Below are 15,746 nucleotides of genomic sequence, written 5' to 3' on the forward strand. Positions count from 1 at the left end.
GCCTGAAGGACAGAACGTGAGTGCTGGCATCATTCTCTTTACATTTTGTACCCTCTGAGAGTTAAATGAGCAGTGAGGATTTCACAGCGTGTAGTAACTGACCACATCCAGTGGTGCATGGTCAATGTCTTCCAGCAGGATCCACTGTCCTTTGGATACAGCTTGTGTCAGGGTCCCCGGCTGCCACACAAACTTCCCTGGTATGTCTGTGCACCGGTACATCCCCAGCAGCATCTGCAACACAACAATACATACACTCAGAGGAGGTGGCTGCCGGTGGAGCTTAGTGGAGCTCAGACTAACTTTGAAGCTGGACGCACGCCCGCACAGCCATTCGCAGTTTTTATAAATCTTAAAGCTCATCAGTGGTGCACCACAAAATAACCATGTTAAGAAATTAGGTGGAAACAAGCCCTGGGTTTTTTGGGTTATCCTTTTAGCATTCTTTTGTATCAATTTGTGCCACCATGCCAAACTGTTAAAACTGTAAGTATTCAATCAGTTCAATCAATCAAAAAAGATTGGGGTCCCTGAGATAAAAAAGTTAAATTAAATAAAATGGGGGACCCGCATTATATCTTTGGCCTCATGGAGTGTTTCTCACCGGGTTGTACAATATAATATATAATATATATAATATATGGAATATAATATAAAGTTCTTATTTGTTTTTTATTTTGTACCCCTTTCTGTCCCCAATTTAGTCGTTATGACGGTGCTCAAATGGAAGAAAATGACCCATAAGGGTCAATTCTGTTCCATTGTACACTGTCAGAGTTACAATGAATTAACACCGAGGATGTTATGGTGTAGTCCAACCTGGATTCAGTGTTCCCCTTACCTTACTGTCGGTTTGATCCCCGAGTTGGACTTTGAGAATTTCTGTAGCTTTCGTACGTCCCGTGACAGCAGCCATGAACTCGACCAGCGCGGTTTTACCGCATCCAATAGGACCCTCGAGGAGAACGGCTTTCTGGGAGGCCACCGCCAGCGCCAGTCTCCTTAGATTGCGGCACGTCGAGTCCACAAGCACCAGATCCCTTGGATTGATCTACGGATGAATGTACAATGTCAATTCAAAAAACACTACTTGATGATGGCATAGTGGTTTTGGTGTTTGTAGATCGGCTATTGTCACGCAACAGTGTCATATGACGAAGCATAAAATAGGGCAGTGGTGTTCTTGAAGGGGTTCCAGGGGGTGCCCAGCAGCATTAGTTAACCCATTAAGAACGGGAACGCATCTGTGTCATTTTAAGATTTCTTTGGCTATTCAAAAAATAGCAAATCTGCAAGCTCATAGCGCTGCACCGAGTGCCGCGCTATGAGCTTGTAGATCTGCTATTTTTGGAAAAATCGTGAAAATGTGTGAACGTCTTTGAATATATTTATTTTAAAGCAAACATTTGTAACTCAAATCTATGCTTCTGGGGGGTCCTTGGTCTGGAATAAAATATTTTCAGATGGGGGTCCGCAGCCAAATACATATCATTTTGGGGGTCCTTGACATGAAAATAAGTGTTTCAGAAAACTGTTAGGATTTAGAAGACATTTGTATAATGGACCTCAGGTCTAATCATATGTTATTCTTTGGTATAACAAGTAATGACAAGCGTTCTATTCAAATTCACATGAAGTGCACAGACCTGCTCTGTTTGTCTAGGTGATATCCTGGGTAGTACCACGCCACACACCGCCACGACATTCTGCGACAGGTCCTCCGACACCACCTGACCTCTGGTGAACTTGTTGGCTTTCTCGTGGCGCCACATCACAGAGCCCTGATTGGCCAACACCAGAGCCTTTTCTACCTCCAACTGCTGGGTTTCTTCCAAAGACCTGAACACAGATGAAAGGCAGTCATGACCACCATAGAAATTAGGGAAACTTTAGGGAAATTACAATCTTTTCAAAAACTTTGAAAAATAGCAGACACTATTTTGGAATAATAACTTATTTTTTATCCGGTAATCATTCACCATCACCCACCATTCAGGATTCAAAAGCCACCATTAAAACTTGTGAACGTACTTTATTTTCATGTGCAGGATCTCGTCGCTCGTCAGCACCTTTTTTAGAAAGATGGTTTTCTGATTATCTGTCATGTGAGAGATGAGGGCTAAACAATGGGCCGTGTACCTGTTGGACACAAAGACAAGACATTATTATTAGTTGATTGCACAAGCAAGACATTAAAGCAATCTACAGCATTACAGTATTTTAAGTAGCAGTGACAGTAATAAAATAGTAATTATATTATCGTTGTGAGATTGAATTAAAAATCATTATGTAATGCAACCAAGCGACACAAATGTGTCTATTTACTAAATGATAACATTTTTGTTTTCTTTGTGTAGCAAAAGGACTTTTTTTTACCAATTTAAAGTAATGGTAAGAAAACAACAACTGTACATATGTGCTGAATCAAAAATGTAAAAACAACTAACACATGCATTATCCACAAAGAAAATAGCCAATCTACAAGCTCCCAACACCTTGCATTCATTGTGAGCTCGTTGATGGGCTCATTGGGGGGTGGTTCCAGGGGGTACCCAGCAAAATGTGTTAATAAACCGTCACAATCATTTTAACCCCTTTATCCATATTTTATACTTTGGCTATTCAAAAATAGCAGATCTATAAGCTCATAGTGCGGCACCGAGTGCCGCACTATGAGCTTATAGATCTGCTATTTTTTTTTAAATCTTGAAAATGTGTGCAAATCTTTAAACTCCTTTTTTAAAAGGCGAACATTTTTAACAAATCTTTGCTTCTGGGGGTCGCTGGCACAACATATTTTCAGGTGTGGGTCCGCGGCCACATACATATCATTTTGGGCACGAAAACGTTTGAGAACCACTGAACTAAAAACAGCCACGCACCCTCGAACCATGACATCGCTGGTGAGTAGCTGGGACACACAGGCGCTCCAGTCCCAGAGCACGCGGAATTTGGCACAGTCGCTCTGGAGGAAACGCAGGGTGGCACCCATCAGGTCACGTAGCTTCATCCTCCTTGGCCCGTACTGGACCGAGGAAGACTCTTCACTGGTGAAGAAGAGTCTCTGGAACACTGGCGGGGCATCGTTGAAGTACCTGGCAGCAAACCTGAAGGCAAGAGAGCTCATTTAATACAGTGGTACTCAAAGTGGGGACCAACTAATCTCGCAAACCGCTTGACCGACCGCGTGACCGATCAAACTTTGCATGCACGTTGCCAGTAGGCTACAGAAGTACATCCACTGATTCACATTTTTCACATGAATTTCATACTTTCATACTGGGTTTGATTCCCGCTGGGGACACTGTGTGCGCTGGGAGCGTGTCTTCTCCTCCGCTTCATCAGCGCTCATACCCTAGGTGGGGTTGGCGAAAGGGCCTACTCTGTGTGGAGTTTGCATGTTCTCCCCGTGTCTCCTAGGGTAGTTAATACCCTCACAAAAACATGTAGTAATCCTGGTCTCTATACCGCCTCCCCCATGACAGCCGGGGCGCCTGATGGAGGGGAAGGGAACTGGTTGGAATAACGTGTTCCTTCCACGCGCTACGTCCTACCGGGGAAACTCCCCCCTGTCAGGTGACAAGAAGGTCAGTTGGCTCTCATGCATTGAAGGAGGCATGAGCTCGACCCTGGGCTCCCTAGGCTGTGGGGGGAGTGTAGCGCCCAGGATCACTTAGAAATGTTACAATGGGGCTGTTATCATGTTGAAACCTTGCACAAATTTGGAGTCGTATATGTCATATACGTCATGGCTATGCTCTGATCTCTCTAGAATGCTCTCAAGAATGTTTTTGAAAACATTTGAAGCGAGAAATAGACGATGCAGAAACCGAAAATGTATTCTATTTGATCAACACTTCCTTGTTTTCCAGTTGGCCACGCAGCACTTACTTATATATACTTTCATTACCTTAAGCAAGGAAATACTTTATTTTGTCGTTACTATTGGGTCAATTTATTAACTTATTTATTAAGTAGCTGTGTAATAAGCTGTGTAATAACCTCGGCTCCGCCTCAGTGTTTAATCATCATCCTGTCGAGGGTTATTTTTGAACAACGACCAGCGCGCTGACAATTATCCCTTAGCATTAGCGTGACTATGCAATAGCACTGCGTACTGTGTAGGGTTGGGATCCAGAACCGGAGGAACCGGATCGAACGTTGAGGAACAGGAATCTGTTCTGGATCCGTTTTATCACATTGTCAGAGCTGGTATGTGGGACTTCACGTCTGCTATACAATTACAATACTGGTGATGCTCAAACGTTATAATATAAAAAAGGACCAACCATAACTCTGAGAGTGTACAAATGGAACCAAATGGACCCGTAAGGGTCCATTTGGTTCCATTTGTACACTCTCTGAGTTACAGGCCTGTAAGGGTCCATTGGAATCGTTAAGGAACCGGGATCGTTAACCCTAGTACTACTGTGAGGGGAACAAATGGTCCAAACTTACGCCTGAGCATCGGGGCTGACACCGAGCAGTTTGCTGAGAGCCACACACAGGCGCTCGTGGAGATCATGGTTGATCCTCCCTCCCGACTTGACCCTGTCCGCGTTCCTCTCCAGAAGGTCCAGGACGAGGGGCCGATGATGCCGGGCGATGAGCAAGGTGTATTCCTTCTCCAGCAGCAACTTGGCCAGACATCCCAGGATGCACTGTCTGTCCTGCTGGCTCCATATCTGTAACACAGATTACAAGTAAACAAAAATTGTCCAGAATGAAACATTGTATTTGCTCACAGCGACAACAAAAACAAAAGCCAGGCACAAATAAACAGCATTTCTTTGACTCATTAAAAAAGGGACAGTTCACCCCAAAAAATACTTTTTTTCTATCGATTAGTCACCCCATGGACACTTGAATTCACGGATATGTTTTTGTTTTTTTGCATTCCTAAGCCAATAATTTGATGACCAGCAGACCGGTAGGAGACACAAAGGAGACTCTTGGTGTCTCCTACCGGAGCCGCTGCCAGTCCACCCGATCTACTATGAATCACCCCATTCAATGGAAAGGAATTGCTCCAAATGTTCCCATTCTATGGGGTGGAATTGTACAATCTCTGCAACCCCGCTCACCCAGGTTACCGAAATTACTCCTAAAACCCCATTTAATGGAAAGTCTTCTCCATTGGCTGTTCTCTCGGACACCCCGCCCACCTCTTTCAGACTCGGGTTACAAAAATTACTGCAGAAGTCCCATTTAATGGTATTGAGAGGTTGCCATGGCAACATGGGCTAATATTGCGGTGGTTTTAAATGTATTTTGATTATATAACATTTATATTGTCACATTTATAATTTATTTTTTATTTTCCCGTCCTTCAGTGAATTTATATGATTTTTTTTTATAATGTATTTATTTATTCATTCTTTAATTTATTTTTTGCTGACCGAAATTGCGTTGCCATTGTGTTTAATTATTAATTATTTAATGATATTGATAATGTAATTTGGGCCATCGTGTTTATTCATTATTAAATGATAAAAATCAGTTTATTTGTTAAGTTTGGTAAGGGAGGGGTGTGGTGGATTGCTCCATTTACAACGCTAACATAAACGATCAAATTTCAAATATGAAGTGCTTAACTAAAGGCCACGGATGTTACAATTGTGTACGTTCCAGCTTGAGTACCCATATCTTCCGTATTGTTCAATAAAAAGCCTTTTAATCCGATCGACGGCCATTTTCTCCGTCTTTTCATCAGCTTTCAACTATGCGATCCTATCGGTTGGGAGGTGTATTGCACATTATAACTCTATGCGAAAATGGCCGACGATCGGATTAAAATGCTTTTTATCCAACAATACGGAAGATATGGGTATTCATGCTGAAACGTCGGCATGTATAACATCCTGGGCATTTAGGTAAGCACTTCATATTTGAAATTTGTACGTTTGTGTAGACGTTACAGTTGTAAATTGAGCAATTCATCACACCAGGTTGAAGAATGTCCATGACCGTCATCTTTCAGGCCTACCGCTGATAACCATTAGCACATTGTCTCAAAGTGGGGTCCGGGGACCCCCAGGGGTACTTGAGGGGGTTCCAGGGGGTCCCCAGCTAAATGATGGACAGGGACCAAATGGACCCTTATGGGTCTGTAACTCTGAGAGTGTACAAATGTAACCAAATGGACCCTAACAGGTCCATTTGGTTCCATTTGTACACTCTCAGAGTTAAATGAACATTGATTTTACAATATGAAAGTGGGTCCCAGAGACCTACATGCCATTAAATGGGGGTCCGTAGCCTAATGCATGTCAAACTGGGGGTCCTTGAAATTAAAATGGTTGAAATCACTGCTAGAGAGCCGTAAAAATCTTCTCTTATGGGGGTCCCTGGCTTATCATTTCAAATGGGGGTCCGCGGTCTAATAAGTGTCTATTTGGGGGTCCTTGGCACGAAAAAGTTTGAGAACCATTGCATTAGCACATGAAGTCAATTCATTGTTTAATTTCAAATACGTTTAATTTCACTTATACCACTTCATTCTGTTGATGTTTCTATTTTACTGCTACAGCAATTCATCACAAGGCTTTTTCTTTACTATTTAGCATAAATATAGTCCTGGTTATTTCTCCCTAACGCCCTAAAAAGTCCAAACGGGACTATGTGGTTTGCGCATGTGCAAAGGAACGTTCAACATGGTGTGGTGGGTGTGGTGGGGATTGCTCCATTTACAACGCTAACGTCCAGGTCATAAACGATCAGATTTCAAATATGAAGTGCTTAACTAAAGGCCATGGATGTTAAAATGGTGTACGTTCCAGCTTGAGTACCCATATCTTCAGTATTGTTCAATAAAAAGCCTTTTAATCCGATCGACGGCCATTTTCTCCGTCTTTTCATCAGCTTTCAACTATGCGATCCTATCGGTTGGGAGGTGTATTGCACATTATAACTCTATACGAAAATGGCAGCCAATCGGATTAAAATGCTTTTTATTGAACAACACGGAATATACGGGTATTTTTGAGGGATCGTACATAATTGTAACGTCCGTGGCCATGGGGTAAGCACTTTATAGTTGAAATCTAGACGTTTATGTAGATGTACGGGCCGTAAATGGAAAAAGTGCAAACATCAGGTTGAAGTGTCATGATATGAAACCTATCTATCTATCTATCTACATTGGACTGACACAACGTGAGCTAAGAGACGTGGTTTAAATGCAACATAACACACATCACCACCCAAACAAACCTGGAAATATTCTGTGCATTTTCATATTTTGTTGATCATTTTTCGATAAGTGTTTGTTGAGAACGAGAGATTTGTTTAACTTTTCCAACCCCGTGACGTCACGTCAGATTACTTCCGCATTCCGCGTGTTCGTACTCATGTCTCTGTCAGTGTCAATAAAGATCTGACAAAACAAATGTTTTATGATCTATCTAAACGTTCAAATGTTTTAAAAAGGTGCTGACCCTATGGCCATGGATGTTACAATTATGTGCGGGCCCTTAAAAGTACCCGTGTCTTCCGTATTGTTTAATAAAAAGCATTTTAATCTGATTGGTGGCCATTTTATCAGAGAGTTGTAATGTTGCGTGAGTGCAGTACACCTTTCAACCCATAGGGTCAGGTGAAAACATATGGAGAAAATGGCCAGCAATTGGATTAAAAGGCTTTTTATTGAACATTACAAAAGATAGAGGTACTTTTGAGAACCCATACATGATTTTAACATCTGTGGCCATGAGTTAATAATTTTATATTTAAAGTGTGAAGATTTATGTTGATGTACAGGCTGTAAATGCAGAAGTGCAAACACCAGGTTAAAGTTTCGCCATGACTGCCATAATGTATTATGGTTTCCAAGTGCTATACTGCCACCGGACATAGACATTAAAACATTAAAACAGATCAAATAATTGCTGTTTGTGGTTCTATAGGGCGTTGGTGTAAAGTAACTAAGTACATTTACTCAAGTACTGTACTTAAGTACAATTTTGAGGTATTTTTACTTTACTGGAGTATTTCCCAATTCTCAGTACTTTAAACGAAATGATGCAACGCTGATATCGCTTTTGTAATGCATTTTATAATATTTAAGGCACCCCGTGTGTATTGTATTCCAATAATAATAATAATAATAATAAGGGTAATAATAATCATAATAATAATAATGTAATTATAGAGCAGTAACACACTGAAATAATAAGGGTAATAATAATAATAATAAGGGTAATAATTGAATGTAGAGCAGTAACACACTGGAATAATAATGTAATGTATAGAGCAGTAACACACTGGAATAATAATAATAATAATAATAATAATAATAATAATAAGGGTAATAATAATAATAAGGGTAATAATAACAATAGTTAAGCCGTACACGATAGGGAGTTCCGATAGAAAAATATAAGCCTCGTGTACAATATAGGCTCGAAGTACTTGCGAGCGTTCACGCCCCCATAGTTATAATGGGGCGTGTACGCTTGCATATGGGTGTCGTGTACGGCACCTGTGCTGACTACAATTTCCCAATAGAGGGCAGCAGTGAGCCATTTGTTGAGATCTAATAGGCCCATCCACATGTTTTACAGATCTAATTAGCCCATCTACATGTTTTACAGTTCTAATTGCTCCATCCACATGTTTTACAGATCTAATTGCTCCATCCACATGTTTTACAGATCTAATTGCTCCATCCACATGTTTTACAGATTTAATTGGCCCATCCACATGTTTTACATATCTAATTATCCCATCCACATGTTCTACAGATCTAATAGGCCCATCCACATGTTTTACAGATCTAATTGCTCCATCCACATGTTTTACAGATTTAATTGGCCCATCCACATGTTGTACATGTCTAATTAGCCCATCCACATATTTTACATATCTATTTAGCCCATCCACATGTTCTACAGATCTAATAGGCCCATCCACATGTTTTACATATCTAATTAGCCCATCCACATGTTTTACAGATCTAATTTCTCCATCCACATGTTCTACAGATCTAATTTCTCCATCCACATGTTCTACAGATCTAATAGGCCCATCCGCATGTTTTACAGATCTAATTGCTCCATCTACATGTTTTACAGATTTAATTGGCCCATCCATGTTTTACACATCTAATTAGCCCATCCACATGTTTTACATATCCAACTAGCCCATCCACATGTTTTACAGATCTAATAGGCCTATCCACATGTTTTACAGATCTAATTGCTCCATCCACATGTTTTACAGATCTAATAGGCCCATCCACATGTTTTACAGATCTAATTAGCCCATCCACGTGTTTTACAGATCTAATAGGCCTATCCACATGTTTTACAGATCTAATTGCTCCATCCACATGTTTTACAGATCTAATAGGCCCATCCACATGTTTTACAGATCTAATTAGCCCATCCACGTGTTTTACAGATCTACTGTGATTAGTTCATGTGTACACAGACATCTATAGGTGCGACTGCAGTAAGCCACTTACTGTAGTTAGTTCATGTGTACACAGTGGTTACTCCCTATGGTCTGAGTATCTACAGGGCTGACAAGTAAAGTCTAATAGAGAGTATTAGAGTCTGCTAAAGCCTAGTACACTCTAGTCTAGCCTAGTCCAGCCTGTTCCATGCTAGTATGGCCTATACCACCTTCCCCTAGTCTGTTCTCCCAACAGGCTGGACTATACTAGTTTTGGTGCACTAGGCTGTACTGTACTGTACTGTACTGTACTGTACTGTACTGTACTGTACTAGACTCTACTGGTCTCTAATAGGCTGTTTTAAGCTCTAGTAGGCTTTGCTAGGCTTTGCTGGGCTCTATGAGGCTATAAAAGACAGTACTTTACTGTGGCTCATGCAAAACTATGGCTCGTGAACACAAGCTATGGCCCGTGTACACAGTGGTTACTCCCTATGGTCTGAGTATCTACAGGGCTGATGTAACCCAGGTTTCAAAAGGTTTTCAAAAGGTTTGTGTCACTGCTGTCTGTGTGTCACTGACAGAGTGACACACACAGTCACACACACACTCAGTCTCACTCAATCAATCAGTCACACCAGTGCTTGCAATTGTCAATCATTGCAATCACAGCCACGCCCTAAAGCAGAGACAGTCTGCAATAGCAGAGTGAGGTGCACACCACTCTGAGGCTACTGCAGACTTCCACCCAAACTAATACTCTCTATTATACTTTACTAGTCCCTTGTCAGCCCTGTAGATACTCAGACCATAGGGAGTAACCACTGTGTACACATAGTGGCCAAATTATTCAAGAAGCCCAATAACCCTAATTTTCAGAACCACATGTTTGTGTGTGAGGAAAGTTATATGGACGCGTCCGGGGTGAAGAGCTGATCAATAATACGTTGTCCGATTGTTTCAGCGCCCCCTAGGGGCCGAGATAATAGTGAAAAACTGTTTGAAAGGAGTAAAAACAAAATTGGACACCTGTTTCTGGGTCAGCGCGTCGCCCCGAACGCGCCCATATAACTCTCCTCGCACACGGCCTTACCATACTCCTTAATTGGCTAGGGTCAAATGTCAAGTTATTTCGCGCAATAAAGCGATATATCTCAAAATCGATGCATTTTTAGAATCCACCTTTCGGATATGTTGTACAGCTCGCCAAGGCGCACGCATGGATGTCTTGTTTGTCCCGGTACGACACTCCTAAGTTGACCTCCTACACTTTCAGAAGGCACATAGAGTCTTATATCTTAAGACCATATCAAAGGACAAAGTCAGAAATAGAAGTGTGTCGTAACGGGACAAACAAGACATCCACATGTGCGTCTCAGCCAGCTCTACAACATATCCAAAAAGTGGACCCTAAGTCCTTATCGTATTCGAGATATTGAGCGAGATAGCGAAGCCGTAACCATAGCCAATTAAGGGATAATTAAATCATGATTTGATATTAGGGTTTGATTATTTCAAATTTTAGCATTATTTTACGTGTAGATTTGGAAAAAAAATGTATCGGAGAAATCACAGGCTTGGAACACCCTAAAACCAACCAGGAAGTGGCCTTTTGAGGCACTTCCTGTTGTCCGAGAAAAAAGAAACTTGCATATTTGGAATCAGCGCCATCACATTAGTCTAAAGCCAGAGTCTCGAAGAAAAATACAATTTCTAAAAATGTAACGAGGGTTGACCTTTGCAGTCTTTTCGCTGACCTTTGAGCTTTATCAGTGTCAGAAAAAATCAGGGCCGGTGCCAAAAAATCTGGCTTACTCTCAATATGGATTGAGAGAAGTTTCGGATTTTAAAAAAATATCTGGAGCGATTAGTTACAGATTTTGTGCTCAACAAAATCAGTTTTTTATACAAAAGTCAACGTCCAATCTTTTTGGTGACCGTTTGTATTTCTCAAGGTCCTAGAAAATCGAGACCTATCCCATTCAATTCAGCGTCTTTTTTTGAGTCTGAAAAGGTGTTTTTTAATTTAAAAATAAAATATTTTTTAAAAATGTGAGAAAAGCTAAACTTTGAACTATTTCAAAAATCTATAACTTCTTATTAAACAATTCTAGACTATTGATGTAACCTACCATTCGACTCAATATCATATAAATAAGAGGGTGGAAGGGTCAAAATAAAATAATAATATGTTTGTGAAAAAAGCTTCAAGTTTACTAAACTTTAACGCTTGTTTAAACCACTTTTTAAGGGTCATACAAAATCGAGACCTAGCCCATTCGATTCAGCGTCCTCTTTTGAGTCTGAAAACGTGTTTTTTATTTAAAAAAAATATTTTTGAAAATTGTGAGAAAAGCTTAACTTTTTTTTTTCAAAAATCTATAACTTCTTATTGAAGTTATAGATTTTATGATATTGAGTCGAATGGTAGGTTACATCAATAGTCTAGAATTGTTTAATAAGAAGTTATAGATTTTTGAAATAGTTCAAAGTTTAGCTTTTCTCACATTTAAAAAAAAAAAAATATTTTTAAATTAAAAAACACCTTTTCAGACTAAAAAAAAGACGCTGAATTGAATGGGATAGGTCTCGATTTTCTAGGACCTTGGGAAATACAAACGGTCACCAAAAAGATTGGACGTTGACTTTTGTATAAAAAACTGATTTTGTTGAGCACAAAATCTGTAACTAATCGCTCCAGATATTTTTTTTAAATCCGAAACTTCTCTCAATCCATATTGAGAGTAAGCCAGATTTTTTGGCACTGGCCCTGATTTTTTCTGACACTGATAAAGCTCAAAGGTCAGCGAAAAGACTGCAAAGGTCAACCCTCGTTACATTTTTATAGCCTCATTAAGCTAATCATATGGAGACCCACTGGACATAATTTGGGAATCCCCAGTATGGAAACAACTCTCTCAGGAGAGCAGTGCAAAGACTAGCCATGGTTTGTGTAGAACAAGGTGTCTCTGGGGAGGGGATGGGAGGCTGCCAAGTGGGATGAGACATCTGTGACAAGGCTCAAGCCCCATGCAGGGACTGCTGATGTTCTCTGTAAATCTTTGTGAAATGTGCTGTTTATGGCATTCCAGAGATTTCACCTTATGTGTACCTAATGGCCCAGTAAGAGTATGCAGGGACGAGAGGAAAGTTGGATGGACTGAAATGTCACATCCTGTTCAGCTAATACCTTCATTCACAATTTTGGAGAATAAGTGACTATTTCTTTGGTTTTTTGTTAGATCTTTATTTGCTCAGCATACACCAGGGTTTCCCAAAGTGGGTGCCGTGGCACCCTAGGGTGCCTTGATGCCTGTCCAGGGGTGATGAAGAATAATTTGATAATGTTTGGAATTCACCAACATCACTTCAGTAAGTTTAACCACTTAGATCCACTATATATATCAGCGTTGCATCATTTCGTTTAAAGTACTGAGAATTGGGAAATACTCCAGTAAAGTAAAAATACCTCAAAATTGTACTTAAGTACAGTACTTGAGTAAATGTACTTAGTTACTTTACACCAACGCCCTATAGAACCACAAACAGCAATTATTTGATCTGTTTTAATGTTTTAATGTCTATGTCCGGTGGCAGTATAGCACTTGGAAACCATAATACATTATGGCAGTCATGGCGAAACTTTAACCTGGTGTTTGCACTTCTGCATTTACAGCCTGTACATCAACATAAATCTTCACACTTTAAATATAAAATTATTAACTCATGGCCACAGATGTTAAAATCATGTATGGGTTCTCAAAAGTACCTCTATCTTTTGTAATGTTCAATAAAAAGCCTTTTAATCCAATTGCTGGCCATTTTCTCCATATGTTTTCACCTGACCCTATGGGTTGAAAGGTGTACTGCACTCACGCAACATTACAACTCTCTGATAAAATGGCCACCAATCAGATTAAAATGCTTTTTATTAAACAATACGGAAGACACGGGTACTTTTAAGGGCCCGCACATAATTGTAACATCCGTGGCCATAGGGTCAGCACCTTTTTAAAACATTTGAACGTTTAGATAGATCATAAAACATTTGTTTTGTCAGATCTTTATTGACACTGACAGAGACATGAGTACGAACACGCGGAATGCGGAAGTAATCTGACGTGACGTCACGGGGTTGGAAAAGTTAAACAAATCTCTCGTTCTCAACAAACACTTATCGAAAAATGATCAACAAAATATGAAAATGCACAGAATATTTCCAGGTTTGTTTGGGTGGTGATGTGTGTTATGTTGCATTTAAACCACGTCTCTTAGCTCACGTTGTGTCAGTCCAATGTAGATAGATAGATAGATAGGTTTCATATCATGACACTTCAACCTGATGTTTGCACTTTTTCCATTTACGGCCCGTACATCTACATAAACGTCTAGATTTCAACTATAAAGTGCTTACCCCATGGCCACGGACGTTACAATTATGTACGATCCCTCAAAAATACCCGTATATTCCGTGTTGTTCAATAAAAAGCATTTTAATCCGATTGGCTGCCATTTTCGTATAGAGTTATAATGTGCAATACACCTCCCAACCGATAGGATCGCATAGTTGAAAGCTGATGAAAAGACGGAGAAAATGGCCGTCGATCGGATTAAAAGGCTTTTTATTGAACAATACTGAAGATATGGGTACTCAAGCTGGAACGTACACCATTTTAACATCCATGGCCTTTAGTTAAGCACTTCATATTTGAAATCTGATCGTTTATGACCTGGACGTTAGCGTTGTAAATGGAGCAATCCCCACCACACCCACCACACCATGTTGAACGTTCCTTTGCACATGCGCAAACCACATAGTCCCGTTTGGACTTTTTAGGGCGTTAGGGAGAAATAACCAGGACTATATTTATGCTAAATAGTAAAGAAAAAGCCTTGTGATGAATTGCTGTAGCAGTAAAATAGAAACATCAACAGAATGAAGTGGTATAAGTGAAATTAAACGTATTTGAAATTAAACAATGAATTGACTTCATGTGCTAATGCAATGGTTCTCAAACTTTTTCGTGCCAAGGACCCCCAAATAGACACTTATTAGACCGCGGACCCCCATTTGAAATGATAAGCCAGGGACCCCCATAAGAGAAGATTTTTACGGCTCTCTAGCAGTGATTTCAACCATTTTAATTTCAAGGACCCCCAGTTTGACATGCATTAGGCTACGGACCCCCATTTAATGGCATGTAGGTCTCTGGGACCCACTTTCATATTGTAAAATCAATGTTCATTTAACTCTGAGAGTGTACAAATGGAACCAAATGGACCTGTTAGGGTCCATTTGGTTACATTTGTACACTCTCAGAGTTACAGACCCATAAGGGTCCATTTGGTCCCTATCCATCATTTAGCTGGGGACCCCCTGGAACCCCCTCAAGTACCCCTGGGGGTCCCCGGACCCCACTTTGAGACAATGTGCTAATGGTTATCAGCGGTAGGCCTGAAAGATGACGGTCATGGACATTCTTTAACCTGGTGTGATGAATTGCTCAATTTACAACTGTAACGTCTACACAAACGTACAGATTTCAAATATGAAGTGCTTACCTAAATGCCCAGGATGTTATACATGCCGACGTTTCAGCATGAGTACCCATATCTTCCGTATTGTTGGATAAAAAGCATTTTAATCCGATCGTCGGCCATTTTCGCATAGAGTTATAATGTGCAATACACCTCCCAACCGATAGGATCGCATAGTTGAAAGCTGATGAAAAGACGGAGAAAATGGCCGTCGATCGGATTAAAAGGCTTTTTATTGAACAATACGGAAGATATGGGTACTCAAGCTGGAACGTACACAATTGTAACATCCGTGGCCTTTAGTTAAGCACTTCATATTTGAAATCTGATCGTTTATGTTAGCGTTGTAAATGGAGCAATCCACCACACCCCTCCCTTACCAAACTTAACAAATAAACCGATTTTTATCATTTAATAATGAATAAACACGATGGCCCAAATTACATTATCAATATCATTAAATAATTAATAATTAAACACAATGGCAACGCAATTTCGGTCAGCAAAAAATAAATTAAAGAATGAATAAATAAATACATTATAAAAAAAAAATCATATAAATTCACTGAAGGACGGGAAAATAAAAAATAAATTATAAATGTGACAATATAAATGTTATATAATCAAAATGCATTTAAAACCACCGCAATATTAGCCCATGTTGCCATGGCAACCTCTCAATACCATTAAATGGGACTTCTGCAGTAATTTTTGTAACCCGAGTCTGAAAGAGGTGGGCGGGGTGTCCGAGAGAACAGCCAATGGAGAAGACTTTCCATTAAATGGGGTTTTAGGAGTAATTTCGGTAACCTGGG

The 15,746-nt window shown here is 40.1% G+C and overlaps 1 protein-coding gene across 4 annotated transcripts in view; it reads right to left on the minus strand.

The window, feature by feature from the left end:
• mdn1 (midasin AAA ATPase 1) overlaps positions 1-15,746 on the minus strand; it is a 122,260-nt gene that overhangs the window by 104,799 nt on the left and 1,715 nt on the right. For all 4 annotated transcript variants that reach the window (XM_084083172.1, XM_084083171.1, XM_084083170.1 and 1 more), the window contains exons 2-7: positions 4,459-4,685; positions 2,883-3,107; positions 2,032-2,139; positions 1,647-1,839; positions 842-1,051; positions 103-234 (exon numbers count right to left, since the gene is read on the minus strand). In XM_084083172.1, coding sequence (XP_083939298.1) covers positions 103-234; positions 842-1,051; positions 1,647-1,839; positions 2,032-2,139; positions 2,883-3,107; positions 4,459-4,685 — 1,095 coding nt within the window. The remainder of the gene's footprint in view (positions 1-102; positions 235-841; positions 1,052-1,646; positions 1,840-2,031; positions 2,140-2,882; positions 3,108-4,458; positions 4,686-15,746) is intronic.

The sequence above is a fragment of the Gymnoscopelus microlampas genome, assembly GCF_963454915.1.
Source record: "Gymnoscopelus microlampas genome assembly, chromosome: 16".
In the NCBI taxonomy this organism is placed as follows: domain Eukaryota; kingdom Metazoa; phylum Chordata; class Actinopteri; order Myctophiformes; family Myctophidae; genus Gymnoscopelus; species Gymnoscopelus microlampas.